General features: G+C 52.3%; 2 protein-coding genes across 2 annotated transcripts; one reads left to right on the forward strand and one right to left on the reverse strand.

The window, feature by feature from the left end:
• Window positions 1–84: 84 nt before the first annotated feature.
• Window positions 85–3,682, reverse strand: LOC147262024 (uncharacterized). Its single transcript, XM_086204391.1, has 5 exons — window positions 3,292–3,682; window positions 2,017–2,529; window positions 1,749–1,846; window positions 1,585–1,672; window positions 85–1,483 (listed from the first exon to the last, which is right to left on the reverse strand). Exons 2-5 carry the CDS (start codon window positions 2,333–2,335, stop codon window positions 669–671), a joined length of 1,320 nt encoding a protein of 439 aa, XP_086060517.1. The 5' UTR covers window positions 2,336–2,529; window positions 3,292–3,682; the 3' UTR covers window positions 85–668.
• On the forward strand, window positions 1,913–14,710 carry LOC147262025 (uncharacterized). The gene is made up of 8 exons (XM_086205092.1): window positions 1,913–3,821; window positions 4,448–4,548; window positions 4,895–5,003; window positions 5,868–6,673; window positions 7,390–7,478; window positions 8,160–8,604; window positions 11,164–11,221; window positions 12,488–14,710. Exons 1-8 carry the CDS (start codon window positions 3,587–3,589, stop codon window positions 13,384–13,386), a joined length of 2,742 nt encoding a protein of 913 aa, XP_086061218.1. The 5' UTR covers window positions 1,913–3,586; the 3' UTR covers window positions 13,387–14,710.
• The last annotated feature ends 20 nt before the right edge of the window (window positions 14,711–14,730 follow it).

Below are 14,730 nucleotides of genomic sequence, written 5' to 3' on the forward strand. Positions count from 1 at the left end.
GGTACATTCCAGGTCAGCTGACGTCCTGTCAGACGACGCTTTGCTGTTAAAACACGACGGACATCTTCAGAATTTTGAGCTGCTTTTATTCCAAAAATGATGTGATGTCATAGAAAAGAGGAAGTGACAGTATCACAAAATGTAAACACGACATTTGTTCTGCTTCTCTTCATTTACATTGAAACACAGTCGTTACAAACACATGCAGAGTTCCTGGGGGAAATACAAACACACTCTGGATGGAAGTGAAGCTTCGACGCCACATCGACTCCTTCAAAGGTTTCCCCATTGGCACAGCAGCACCTCCTACTGGTGACCAACCCAGTAGAGCAGCACTCCCCCCCCCCCCCCCCAAAAAAAAGACTGTCTCCTCTCAGGGTCAAAACACACTGAAATATCTACCGTTTAAAAGACGTGTGTATGTGACGACGGAGGTTTAATCACAAGACATTTCCAGACTTTGGTGAATTATGAAGTCACGAGGGCTTTCTTAGCAGCGCTCTGAGGAGCAGTGCCCCCTGCTGGTCTGGAGTGGCACCTACGAGTTGCCGCCTTCTTGGAGGTTTGATGATGTTCGGCTTGTTTACACGTCTGGAGGGAAACCAACAATATTCTCATTGCTGTTTTCTGCTGAGTTTGACCCTTGACCCCTGCCCATGCTGCCGCCATCACTGAAATGTTGTCCCGAAGCGTTTCTCCCCTGCGTGAACAGTGACGTGGCGCCGCAGGTGGCTGCCGGAGATGAAGGTCTTGCCGCAGTAGGAACACCTGAACTGCTTGCAGTCTGTGTGGACCGTCATGTGCACCTTCAGGGAACCTGACTGGGCGAAGCGCTTGCCGCAGTGAACGCAGCCGTAACGTTTCTCGCCAGTGTGAACACTCTGGTGGCGCTTCAGGTTGCTGGAGTCAGAGAAGCGTTTGCCGCAGAGGGCGCAGACGAAGGGCTTCTCGCCCGTGTGGACCCTCATGTGGGTCTTCAGGTTCTTTAAGCAGGCCAACGTTTTACCACAGCAGTTACAGACAAACGACTTTCCCTTGGCGTCCTCGTGGCTGCCTGCTCTGGCCACCCTGTCCTGAGGTCTCCACCCTCCTCTCCTGATGAAAGAGCTGTGGCGCTCTGGGGTGTCTTTCCTCACGGGCTCATCTGCGGGCAGCAACGCCCTCTGCTGGCTGTCCTGGAAAGCACTTGCCTTGCTGCCTACAAATGGGAAGCTGCCGCCAGAGTCCGGTGACGTCGCAGCGTTGGTAGTCAACGCGTACGAACAGCCGGGGTCCTCGCTGCGCTGAAGCTGCGGCTCGTACATCAAACACTCATAACCAACCGTGGCGCCACTCTCAGACCTCCTGTTAGTGGCTGATGTGGAGCTGACGTCACTGCTCGTCCACGACTGAGAAGTGCTGCCGTCCTCCTCCACTTCCTGTTTGATGGTCAGATGCGGAGCTTGTGCCTCTGTGAGCTGTCCTTCAATTACTTGACAAAATTCTGCAGCAAAGAACAAAGCAGTGAAACAGTTTGACAGCAGGGCATGAGACGTCTCTGCGTTTGTGATGTCACTGCTGATGTTTGAGAGATGGTGGACTTACTGTCTCGCTCAGACGTGGACCAGGACTCGTCAGCATCCTCCACTTTGATGACCGGCGTGGTCAACACGTCCGGCTCGGCAGTGGCGATCTGCAATAAGAGTAACGTGGTAACGATGGCCCAAAAGAGGGCGCGTACACGGGACATCGGGTCCTGGTCGACTCACCGTCTCCTGGCTGCTGTCTCCACCAGAGTTGGAGGGTGGCTCAGTGCCCGAGCAGGGTCCCGTCTTCTGGGGTGCCACGCTGGAGGGCACCACCTCACCTGTACAGGATGGGAGGAGCAGTCAGGGGGAGGAGCTATGACGTGAAAGTCTAGGGATGATTCACAGTTGTCACACTCAGTTCTCCGTGTCCCTCTGCGTCCACACCTTCGTGCATGTTCACGTAAACACAGATTGAGCGGGTTCTTGGGGCGGGGGCACACGTTGTTACCTTCAGGTGTCCGGAACCTCCGAGCCTCGTTGCCAGGGCGATGACCGGGCGGCGGGGCTCGAGCGCGGCCGCCGGACAGGAGCAGCGCGGCGGAGCCCGCGGACGAGACGACCCGGAGGGCGCTCGCACGGGCGGCTCGCAGCTCCATGAGCCGCAGCTTTCTCCGCAGAACCTCGTTCTCTTTGCGGCTCCGCGAGATCTCCAGCTGCAGCACTGAGTAGCCGCTGTCCACCAGCTCACAGATCTCCGCCACCGCCGTGTTCGCCAGAACCTCCATGATGGAGGCGAGCTGCGTGTGGAAGGCGGCCGCCGGCGACATCTTGAACCGTCAACCGCTCGATGGGAGAGAACCGGCCCGAGGCAGGGAACCAGATCGAGGCGCTCCGGCGAACCGAGCAGCTTCCTCACCTGATGTAAACAGTCCGAGCCGAAGCAGGAAGTGAAGCAGCGTGAAGCGACGGGGAGCACATATTGCGCATGTGCAAACATCCCGCACATTCTCCAAAAATATTCCTGAAAAATCGAATCAACATCTTGGAACCTGATGATCTGAAATGGAGCCACAATGAAAGAAATGCAAGAACTGTGATTTTCATCATTAATGAGGTTTGGAATTGTGGAGGGAAAACTGACCAGATCTAATGAATATGTGGAATAAATGAATAAATACCAAGAGTGAACCTCAGTGTATTGATCATATGTGATCAAATCTTTTTAGTTTGTATTTTTGGACCTATTTTTCCTTTCTTATTTAGTTTTTTTTTTTAAACTTTAACTGTATGGTAAAATATGAACATATTATCAAACTATGCTAACATTAGCCACGTAGAGATATCCATTTTTTTAATCATCCATCCCCATTTCCATCCATTTTCTACTGCCTTTCCTGTTAAGGGCCACGGGGCAGGAGACCAGGCGAGAGGCCGGGTTCACCCTGGACGGGTCACCAGTCCATGGCAGGCCAACACATAGAGACAGACAACCATTGGCTCTCCCAGCCACACCAACGGTCAATTTAGAGTCTGGATTAACCTGGTCCCCTCTTGATGTCTTTGGACTGTGGAGGAAGCTGGAGTACCAGAGAGAACCCACGCAGGAACAGGGAGAACATGGAGACTCCACATAGAAAGATCCTGTGCTCCAGCCGGGGCTGGAATCCAGAACCTTCTTGCTGAGAGGCCACAGTGCTGACCACTGCACCACCGTGTCGCCCCTCTTTGTCACCAATAACTGAAAATTAGCAAGAAATTAGTATAAAGTCATAAAAACACCTGCCTTAAAGGAAACTTGATTCATTTTCCTTCATAAGCATGTCAGCAAACCAGCGGTTGGAGAGGCGCAGCTCTCGCGTGTCCGACACAAGGCGCAGCATCCGCTCAACTTTTATTTTGAAAGACGCATTGCGGAAGTGACCGAACGACAACTTCACGAGGGGACAACCGAGTAACAACAAACAACGTTCGTTGGCAGCCTCCCGGGTAGATCAGACGGCTCGTTAACCGGACGCCGCTGAGTCGCCGTGGTCGGTTGACGGGGACCGAATCTGTGTCTCGGCGGCCGTTTCATCACGATGACGAGTTACAAGGCGTTTCACTCCCAGCTGACGTCCATCATGGAGGCGCTGGCCAAGGCGGCGGTGGCGGAGATCTGCGAGCTGGTGGGCGACAGCTACGCCGTCCTACAGCTGGAGATCCGCCGCAGCCACGCGGAGAGCGAGGCGCTGCGGCGGAAGCTGGAGCTCATCGAGACCATCATCGCCCGGGGACACGGCGGCAGCCTGGCCGTGCTGGAGGACCTGGGTGTCGGTGAGCTCCGGGCCTCTTAGCCACAAGTCACCTGCGTGGTCTGTTGGAGCGAACCGGTCCGCACCGAAGTCCGTTACTCGTTTTAACGTCTCTTCGCATCTCGGCGGTGACGTCATTGGTCCCAAAGGGCTTCGGATTTAATCACCAAATCAGAACCAATGGAACTTTATTGTCAACCCAGAGAGGACGGATGTTCTGGTCTGACAAAGAGTTTCGTGTTCTGAACCGAGTGATTTGATCAGTGAGTTCAAAAATCACTTCAGAACTGTAGTTCTCCACGGAGATCCTGAGTTCCTGCGTGTAGTTCCCGTCACCTGCTTTCCGCTACAGGGACTCAGGAACTCCTGTGAGGCCCGTTAAGTCAGTGGTGACGTCAGTGTGGCTCAGTGGATGTCCCCAGTTCAACCCTCCCCAGTTACCCCCGTATAACTCAACCCTCCCTGATTCCCTCAACCCTTCCTGGTTACCCTGGTTGCCTCAACCCTCCCCGGTTCCCCCAACTTTCCCTGGTTCACTTAACCCTCCCCGGTTACCCCGTTTAACTTAACCCTCCCCGGTTACCCAGTTCTTTCAACCTTCCTCGGTTCCCATTTTTGTAAAAGTCTGGTTTTGTATATTGTTTTCAGACCACGCCTCCTCAGGAGTTGTTGCTGGGCAACCAAAAGTGTCAAGTCTTAAGAGGAGAGCACCTGAGTGTGAGGCAACGTCCGAGACATCGACCCTCGAGGTGAGAGGCCACGTCCTGGTCCACCTGTGCTGAGAGGACAGCAGCTCTCACCTGCTGTGTGTTCGTGGGCACAGACCAGCATTGATGGCAGCCCAACATCTGGTCAACGCGCCACTGAGTGTTCAAAAGTTACCACTTCCTGCCATCAGGCTACAGCAGATGTCAACAATAACAATATTTGGCCTCATTTTAAATGATAATTAGATGACTCAAAACCCCAAACCCAGAAGGTACCAGTTTATCAGTCCAGCTGAAACTAAGCGAGAGGCGTGACGCTCGGCTCTGAACTGTGCTGATGAACACGTTGGTGATGTCACAGAACCGTGTGGATGTTCTCTGCCTTCAGGAAGTCTCGTGTGCGGACGAGCCAAATGAAGAAGATGTTGTTCTGGTGAAGGAGGAAATGCCCGGTGAGACGCTGATGGCCAAAGATGAGCTGCATCTCAACGACCACGGTGAGACGGGACTCTGCCCTCTGATGGTTACACCTGCTGCACCTGCCTTCCTTTGAGAAGTTATCACTCTGCAGATTTTCCTTAATCTCTCATCTCAATTGGATGTTTTTTAATTCACACCTGCCTGGTGTTAGTCTGGCCCCTAACTGGTGCTAATCTGGCACTAGTTTGGTGCTAATTTGATGTAGTCTGGCCCTAAACTGGTGCTAATCTAGCGCTAGTCCGGTGCTAACCTGGCTTTAACCTGGTGCTAGTCCGGCACTCACTTGGTGTTGTCTGGCCCCTAACTGGTACTAATCTGGCGCTAGTCTGGTGCTAGTCTAGCCTGCCTCAGCTCTTCTACTGTACATTGACTCTGTAGGTTGTTTAACCCGCTGCCTGCTTCGTCTCAGTTCTGAAGATCATGACTTAATACGAGGGAACCAACAGTGTCATCTGCTTGAAGGTTGAATCAGGTTCAACTTTTGTTGTTGTGATCATCCAGCATGGCGTGACTTCGCCCAGTCACGGTCCTCGGTTAGATCACTGCATGCCGTAAATGCTGTTTCCACTTTTCCCCTCGCAAACAACTGAAAACCAACGTGTAGCCACCATGGGTCGGTTGGTCAGGTTGTTGTATGAGTGACAGTTTGTTGATAAATGACGATTTGTGTCTTTGCTGCTTCTTTGTTTGACAGAATTTGTCATTAACAATATGGCGGTTCAGGCAGGATTGCATCGATTCAAAGCGTTTCCATCCCGCCGATGTTGCCAGGACCTCCTCGTCCTGTGTTCAACACGCAGCGTTGATGTTGTCACCTCTGTAACATTTGTGTCTTCGTCGTCTAAATGGAAACTCTCGGATGTTTCTGTGTTTGACTGAAGGAACGGTGGCGCCGCCGTCACCGGCTGGTGACAGTGACGAAGGGCCTTCTGGGAGGATATGTGTCCCCTCGTCGGCTAACACCAGACGGTGGAAACACGACGCCGATGGACCGCCGGAGCACATGGAGCCCCAAGAGTCCCACAGCACTGCGGGGTCTCCAGATCCTGTAGGGGGCGCTGCAGATGCTTCGTCAGATGTCGTGTTTGATTTGGCATCAGAGTCAGACGGTGAATCCTCACCAGCCACCAGGAAACTGTTTCTCCTCGGTTCAGGAAGCCCCGCGTCCGCCTGCGAACTGAAACATGGTATCCCTCTGATTAGCTCCGCCTCCTACGATGCAGAGCTGGATATCTGTGCCTCATGGACAAATCAGGGCCTGCCAAGCATGATGCCTGTCTCTCAGCGCCAGTACCTATCACCAGAGCACCGACCCGTGCCGCTGGACAAAGACTTGAACACAGTGGGCTTCCCGTTGGCGTTGGGCCTTGGTACGTCCCGGCTGGAGCCTCTGGACCTGAACCGCTACTGCCGGGACAGACGCTTCGTCTGCAGCTACTGTGGCAAGTGCTTCACATCATCACGGAGCTTGGAAACGCACGTGCGTGTCCACACAGGTGAGCGCCCGTACAGCTGCGCTCAGTGCGGGAAACGCTTCACACAGTCGGGTCACCTGAAGACGCATCAGAGCGTCCACACGGGAGAGCGGCCCTTTGCCTGTGAGCACTGCGGCAAGAGATTTGCCGGGAAACAAAACCTGAGGATCCATCAACAGAAACACCATCCCACTGAGCCGGGCACCGCTCCGGTTTAAATCAACAGGAAGAAGGATACTTTTATGTCCTGGGGCGTCCCGCCAAAATAATATTGATTAAACACTGATTGTACTGTACAACTCAGCGGATGAGATAAGCTGTGGACTGTCAAACTACTGTTACTGAACTGAGTTACACAAATGTTTTTAAGCTGAAGAACTTTTAAAAGAAATCGGAGTGGAACAAGAAAATTCAATTCTGTTGGGGCCGAGGCCTCGTTTCTGCCCCCAGGGGTGTGCCGGCCCCAGGTGAATGAGTATTTTGGGGTGAGAAGCTAAATATGACGTAAGGAACATTTCAGAGATAGCATTAGCCTGTTAGCTTACTTGTAGCCTGCTCGCTGTTTTTTCCAGCCTGTATTTGAAGCAAATACTGGAGCTAAAACAAATGGAAGGAGGAGCTTAGCTACCTCAGCAGAGGCCATGGCGGTTTCTGGAGGGAAGCATTGGAGAAATTGAATTTAATGGGTTTTTTTTTGATGTGGAAAGCAGGCATGACATCACTAATCATTCTGACCTGAGGCAGAAACATGGGACGATGACCCATGGATCAGTTCTAATCTCAAGAGGAACGTGGCATTGCAGGTTTCCTTCAGAACTTCAGACTGGGAGTTGTAGTGAGCCAAGCCTGACGGAAGCATGTGAACCTTCATTGGTTGGTGTATATCTGGAATTAAAAGCGTACAACTGGTGTCCTGGATGTCTTGCAGTTTGTCACCACTGTCACTGGGTTGAGAGCAGATCTGAATGGGCCCCTGGTCTGCACCTCCGTGTTGGGTCTGAACCAATCGTACATGAGGTAGTGTGAGTTTTACTGCATCGTACGTTTGTATATTTCACTTAAAAAGAAATTCAAACAGGAATGTGTGTGGCTCAGAGGCAGAGGGGCCATCTAGCAACCGAAGGGTCGCTGGATCGAGCCCCACTTCCCTCTGTGACAGTGTCCAAGTATCCTTGAGCAAGATACTGAACCCCTAATTCCTTCTGATAGCCCTGCAATGGACTGGTGACTCGTCCAGGGTGAACCCCATCTCGTGCCTGAATGCTGCTGGGATAGACTCAGAAATGTGGATCTGATGAAAGTTGATACTGTGGAAGTTTGACAACGGTGTGTGTGTGAGAGAGAGAGAGAGAGAGAGAGGGTGAACAACTGTAGCTGCTGACCATCATCCAGGAGAAAAAAAAACCTCTAACCTGCCACAATTCAGAGGAGCTTCCTTGGATCAACAGTACAGCAGTAAGTCTGAATTTATTGCAGGTTCCCAGTTGTTATATTAGTATATTATACAGTTGTCAGGGAGAGTAAAAGCAGCATAAGAAGTTTTTTTCCAGCCATTAGTGTGAAAGTTGTCTTTCTCGAGCACGCTTTTATTTTGAAAACAGTGACGCATCCCGGAATTGCGAGTCGGCCGGAAGTAGCCAGTCTTTGTATTCGGAAGGGCAGGAGGACTTCGACCTAAACCGCACCGGAAAGCTGCTGAGGCTCCGCCGTTCCGTGTCTCCGTGTGCTCGAGGCTGCTGGGCGTCCGTGTTGTTGTCAGATCGAGTTTCAGTCCGGTCCGCTCTCGAGCCGCGAGATGTCGGTGTTAACGGGCAAAGCCCTCCACGACCAGCTGTCCGGGATCATGGCCGCGCTGACCAAGGCGGCGGTAGCGGAGATCTGCGTGCTGGTGGACGAGGGCATCGCGGCGCTGCAGATGGAGATCACCCGGAGCCACAAGGAGAACCAGACCCTGAAGAAGCGGCTGCAGCTCATCGAGTCCATCGTGATCCGGGGCAGCAACGACGGAAACGGAGCGGAGCTGGTCGCCGCGTCGGAGGACCAGCGGGACGAGGAAACACCGCAGCAGCAGCAGCGGGACGACGGAGGAGCAGAAGCCGGGGCCGCCGCCGCGGGCAGAGACAACGGAGCTGCCGTGGAGGAGGTAGCACACTCCCGGGCCGGTGTCAGCCGGAGCCCCGCCGCTAGGCTCCGGTCCGCTCCTCACACGTTAGCACCAGTCCAACTTTATGAGTACATCTCGTCTGAGGGAGAAAGAGCCGCAATAAGACGGAGGAAAATAATTCCGGGAATCAAATTGAGAAAACAAATTCACGGAAACGTAATTAAACGTTTTTTTGCGGGGGGTTTTGTTTGTTTTTTAAAGCAGCACGAGCAGATTAATGATGTCACATCGGTGTAATTCGGTTGAGCGGCGCTGTAAAATCATAATTAGATGGCTTAGGGTTCCTCAGATCAAGTATTTAGCAGCATACCGGCAGTTCTTACTACAGAAAGCCTGTGAATTAGATCATGATAACAGCTGCGGTAACAGGGAGAAAAGTTGGACTCCCAGGAAAATGAGAGGGAGAAAAAGAACCACAGTGCGCTGGAATTACTGGTGATACTGGTGATACTGGTGCTCCAGTGGGCCTGTTGTTGCAGCGCCAGGCCTCCGCGGGTCTCAGATCATTTATAATGAATGAAGTCCATCTGTCTGTCTGCTCCTCGCCTCTGAGATCTAAGTCAGAGATTAAAGTCAGATTTCTGAGGATTTGAAGTGGGAGATCAAAGGCTGCCACTCTCTCCAGCTTCCCTTTGATCAGTGACATCCAAGTCAGCCTTTGATCTCTCAACTCAAATCTCCAGAAGTCTGCAGCAGCCAGTTCAGTTGTGTTAGCTTAGGCCCGCGTTCCCTCCTGTCCAGGAGAACCCGGGACGGGCTGGACCAGCAGGATACTGGGACATCTGTCCCACACGTAGCCAGCTGTCAACATCGCTGACGTCAGGGGTGATGGTTGTCGGGCCTCGATGCTCTGTGACATCATCTGGGGCGCTGTCATGGGTGACATCATCACGCTGGGATGGTCAGTGGTGATCTAAACAGCTTTGACTCAAATTAGTGTTAGTCTGTTCCTGTTCCACGCCCTGTCAATCATCGCCATATCTGGGGATGTTTTGGATGATGTCATGGCGGCTACACGAGGAGATGTGCCAGCCACTCGTAGAGCAACCAGAGGACAGAAGGAAGAAACTACAAGCAAAAAACCTGCAGGGAAAAAGAAGCCTGACTGTAAGAGAGGTGCAGAGTGATCGACAGGCCCAGCTTCATCCTCATCATCTCAGGTGTTTCTGTTGATTTTTGACAAACGTGTCGCCATCCTACCTGGACGCTCCACTTGTGGCCGTCGTACCTGGACGCTCCACGTGTGGCCGTCGTACCTGGACGCTCCACGTGTGGCCGTCGTACCTGGACGCTCCACGTGTGGCCGTCGTACCTGGACGCTCCACGTGTGGCCGTCGTACCTGGACGCTCCACGTGTGGCCGTCGTACCTGGACGCTTCACGTGTGGCCGTCGTACTTGGACGCTCCTTGTGTGGCCGTCGTACCTGGACGCTCCACGTGTGGCCGTCGTACCTGGACGCTTCACGTGTGGCCGTCGTACTTGGACGCTCCTTGTGTGGCCGTCGTACCTGGACGCTCCACGTGTGGCCGTCGTACCTGGACGCTTCACGTGTGGCCGTCGTACTTGGACGCTCCTTGTGTGGCCGTCGTACCTGGACGCTCCACGTGTGGCCGTCGTACCTGGACGCTTCACGTGTGGCCGTCGTACTTGGACGCTCCTTGTGTGGCCGTCGTACCTGGACGATCCGTGTGTGGCCGTCGTACCTGGACGCTCCTTGTGTGGCCGTTGTACCTGGACGCTCCTTGTGTGACCGTCGTACCTGGACGCTCCACGTGTGGCCGTCGTACCTGGACGCTCCACGTGTGGCCGTCGTACCTGGACGCTCCACGTGTGGCTGTCGTACCTGGACGCTCCACGTGTGGCCGTCGTACCTGGACGCTTCACGTGTGGCCGTCGTACTTGGACGCTCCTTGTGTGGCCGTTGTACCTGGACGCTCCTCGTGTGGCCGTCGTACCTGGACGCTCCTTGTGTGGCCGTCGTACCTGGACGCTCCTCGTGTGGCCGTCGTACCTGGACGCTCCACGTGTCACCTCCTTTGTTTGTTTGTATCACATTTGTTCCTCCCAGAGAGGCAGAGACATGCAGGTTCTGGTGGATCTGGAGGATTCCATCATGAGTTTGATAAATCTGATTGTAGCTCTGGATCTCCTGCGTGTGACGCCGTATCTCCTTCTCTCGTCTCACCTCGGTGGCGAGGTTCTCGCCAGAGTCGCCGCCTCCAACGGAGACTTTTGTTCGCGTTGTTAATTACCTGGAAGATGTCAGTCGGGGGGCTTGTGGGATCGCGATCAGCGGGTCTGGGGGTGAAGGGTGGTCGGTGGGTCGTGTTGAAGTGTCTCTCTGTGACCTCGTTGATCACGTGACTACAGTTGGAAGTGGCGAGCTCTTCTCTTAATTAGAACCTGCGAGTGTGTGTTGTGTCATCAGTTGTTAAAAACCTCTCATTTCCAAAGATGTGACGGCTGAGTTCACTGGAGGACGTGTGTGTGTGTGTGTGTGTGTGTGTGTGTGTGTGTGTGTGTTTGGTCTCTTGCAGCTTCCAGACGTGGTGCTGATCAAAGACGAGGACTCGGACAACGACGCCTACGAGGAGAGTGAGTGACGACTGGCACACATCAGGGCTTTAGTCTCTGAAGGCGTCATGTAGGCGGCGTCTTCCGCTCAGTCGGTTTTGAAAGGGAGGGGGGGTCTGACCTCTGCCGGGTCAGACCTCTGCCGGGTCAGACCTCTGGATACGAAGGTCGCGTCAGATTAACCAGATGAGTTCTGAATCAGCCACGGCAACAGAGATTTTCTAAACAGAAGTGAACAGCAACCGTGGACCTGACGGTGTAGAACAGTCGCCTGTGTCACGTGATGCTACTGTAGCCAGCTGCTAACGAGCTATAGCCTAGAAACGTGTCAGTCACAACAGAACCAGGTCCGGATCTACCTGGAGACCCTCGATCAGTTGCTGTTTGACACAAGGCATCGTGTTTCTGACTAACATTTCAAATGTTACTAAATTGGGCTTCACCGGCTGATCAGGCAAATAATGAAGAGGCCCGACTTTGACTGGTTAACTCAGCACAGGTGCATTCAGTCGACGTCCAGGCGTCCGCGGCGCTGGCGCCTGGAGGGAGAGAAAAGTCAGAAATGTGACTTTGTTCTGAGTCAGAACGCTGCGGATGCATCACCCCACCGAGATGAGTCAGGTCTTTCTGTCTTTCTTTCTGTTTTTCTTTCTTTCTTTCAGCAGGCAGAGATTAACTGGGCGGTTTTGTGACGTCCACACATCCCGTGGCCCCGCCCCTTAATCAAGTCATTACAGCTGCTCGTTATAAATGTCTGAATGAAGAGTAATCGTCGTGTTTTCAAGGGCTTCCGTGTCGTATCCGGTCCAGATTATTGATTGTGCATCGCGAGTAATAGAATGGAGTCCATTCATTTTCATCAATATCGATTGTTTTATTTGAAGCGGACCGACTTGATCACCGCCTCAGACGCGTCGACCAGCGAGGACCTGCGTCACTCGCGTCTCTACAACAGACAAACACATCTATTGTGTCTCAAAAGAGGAAAGAAAAAATTTTCCTGTGTGGTTTTTGTGATTACAACATAAAGGAGGCTGTAAAAGCGTTCGTAAAGGGGCGTGTCTTGTTGTTCTGCTCCAGTAAGACCTGGTCTTCCATATTCATGTACTTTATCAGGTACTGGTACATAAACGCCTCACACAGGAGCCGCATGAGAGGGTTTAGTAAATGTTTCAATCCTAGTTTTCACTACAAAGGCATTCAAACAGTAATTTGTTGACGGCCCCTGAGTGATTGCCCGTCACCGTGGTAACACAGGTTTAAAAGCTGATGTTTCTCTCCTCTCAGGTCACATGACAGTGGTCGACGGAGGGGCGACGGCCGCCAGGGAGGCCGTCTCGCCACCGCCCCTCACCCAGAGCATGAACCGACACTGGCCGGGGAACGAGGACGAAGAGAAGTCGCTGTCCTCCGAGCTGCCACAGAAAAGTCCAACAGTTCCGGTGGGAATGGCGAGGGGCGTGTCCATCTACACTCTGGACTCTCCGCGCAGCAAGCCCAGCTGCTCCACTCAGCTGGAGATGGACGGCGGCGACTCGGTTTGTTCATACGCGTCTCTGATGGACTCGGATGTCCAGCTGGTACACGAGGACGGCTCGCTGCTTCCTGCCATGTCGAGTGCCAGTCGACCGCCGTACTTCGCCAACAGCATGATGGAGTCTCAGTCCTCTACCAGCGGAGCAGAACTGGACCTCAATCTGACGTGGAGCAAAGACGGCAAAAGTCACATGACTTTTGCTCAGTTTCAACAAATCGAAAACATGGACGGTGACGCCTTCGGCCTCAAGCTGATCAGTGTCTCTGGCTCCGCCCCCACTGACGGACAGCAGGCTGAAAGCAGCAGCTCTGCCTTTGACTATGAAAAGAACTTCGGCGTCTACAGGGATCAATCGGGTCCGTCTCGCCGCTGGTATGGCATGAGGAAACGCAGGCGCTTCGTTTGCTCTGTCTGCAACAAGACCTTCGCCACGTCTCAGAACCTGGACGTTCACATGCGCATCCACACGGGCGAGAGGCCGTTCAGCTGCAACCAGTGTGGCAAGACGTTCACCCAGTCGGCTCACCTGAAGTCACACCTGAGCATTCACTCTGGCGAGCGGCCGTACGCCTGCACGCTCTGCTCCAGGAGCTTCATCGTGGGATACAGCCTCAAGTTACACATGAAGAAGTGTCACCCCAACGTCTGAAAACACGCCGAAATGCAACGGCTTTGTGGATCCATTTTCCCTGAAGTAAAATGTTTCCTTCTAGTCGGGGGCGGAGTCATAAAGATGTATAATAGTGGAGCTGCTGGAGGTCAACGCCACTGTTGGGGTGGCGGCGGCGGTGGGGAATGGAACATGATGACGAAGTCCAGAACATTCACTACGCCCACTCCCACACTCTGGTCCCTCCTGCGTTTAGCAGCAGGCGGCGCTCGTGTGCAGAATGAGTTGCCATCACGGGAGAAATGAAAGACTGAGCTTTAAAAACTGCAGAAACATCAAGGTTAGAAATCGTTACATCAGTGTAGCCACATGACCTCACTCACTCCGCGGTGACATGTCGCGGCCCCACGGTTTGGTTGTAGGCAGCTGGTCGCCAGTAATCTGAGCGTGAAGCTGTCGGAGGCTCTGCAGGTTCTTGTGCACTTAAACTGACACCAGTAGGTTTGTGTAGCTGCCGGCCCGCCTGGCGTCCTCTAACCTGGAAGTGTAACCATGCGTCAGGCAGAGTGCTACAGCTGTGACCTCATAGCATCACATGTCCATGCCATCTCCTTTTGACATTACATGAACTCAGAATTAGCCGCCCTGCAAAGGGGAAGATTTGAGTTTTCTTGGGAGCCTGAAAAAATAAGTAAAGTAAGTGGACTTGTTTTGCCCACAAATGATTCGCCTCAGGTCGTACTCATTAGCCGAGCGGCTAACATGAATTAGCCGCACAATTATGACAAATTTACGAGGGTAAATTGTGAACTGTCACAACCACTTATGCTAATAGGCTGTGCTAATTTTGATATTTTTTCTGTTGATTTCTCAGAGGATGAGGTGAGGATGAAACGTGGCCTTTTAAGACTACAGACACCGTTTTACAGAAGTGTTACTGCTCTTGTCTGACAGGTGCACCTGTCCATTCAAACTGTTCAATAATTAATTAGACGAATTAATATATTTTAATCAACGCTTTTACACAGATTGATTTGGCGCAGACAAGACATCTGCTTAAGGTGTAAAGATGGCGGCTGCAGAGGATCTCAATCCTTGTCCACTTTTGTTTATATCAATATTTTATTTGCAATTATTTTAGATGGAGAGATTTTTATAATTATTTATTTTTTTATAAATAAAAAGGAAGACATGACTGCCACTGATACATTCTACACTAAGAGTACAGTTCTCTAAAGTTTAGACTTCATAGGAAGGTCAAGAGTTCAAATTACTTTTCAAGATGGTGGATGTGTAAGCAGAAAAGGTGTTTGTGTATCAATTTTTTGTCAATAAAAAAAAAACTTAAATTATTATTGTCTTTGTAAATAGTTTTGTTGAAAC

The sequence above is a fragment of the Aulostomus chinensis genome, chromosome 5 (assembly GCF_037954235.1).
Source record: "Aulostomus chinensis isolate RoL2024-O1b breed Wild chromosome 5, RoL_Achi_v1.0, whole genome shotgun sequence".
Taxonomy (NCBI): Eukaryota; Metazoa; Chordata; class Actinopteri; order Syngnathiformes; family Aulostomidae; genus Aulostomus; species Aulostomus chinensis.

Bases quoted from the DNA above. Each gene is read 5' to 3' on its own strand.
- LOC147262025 (XM_086205092.1), top strand. From the start codon at position 3,587: ATGACGAGTTACAAGGCGTTTCACTCCCAGCTGACGTCCATCATGGAG. The intron at 4,549-4,894 runs GTGAGAGGCCAC...CTCTGCCTTCAG, and splicing joins CCGAGACATCGACCCTCGAG to GAAGTCTCGTGTGCGGACGA. The intron at 5,004-5,867 runs GTGAGACGGGAC...GTTTGACTGAAG, and splicing joins GCTGCATCTCAACGACCACG to GAACGGTGGCGCCGCCGTCA.
- LOC147262024 (XM_086204391.1), bottom strand. From the start codon at position 2,335: ATGTCGCCGGCGGCCGCCTTCCACACGCAGCTCGCCTCCATCATGGAG. The intron at 1,847-2,016 runs GTAACAACGTGT...CATCCTGTACAG, and splicing joins GAGGTTCCGGACACCTGAAG to GTGAGGTGGTGCCCTCCAGC. The intron at 1,484-1,584 runs GTAAGTCCACCA...TCTTTGCTGCAG, and splicing joins GTCCACGTCTGAGCGAGACA to AATTTTGTCAAGTAATTGAA.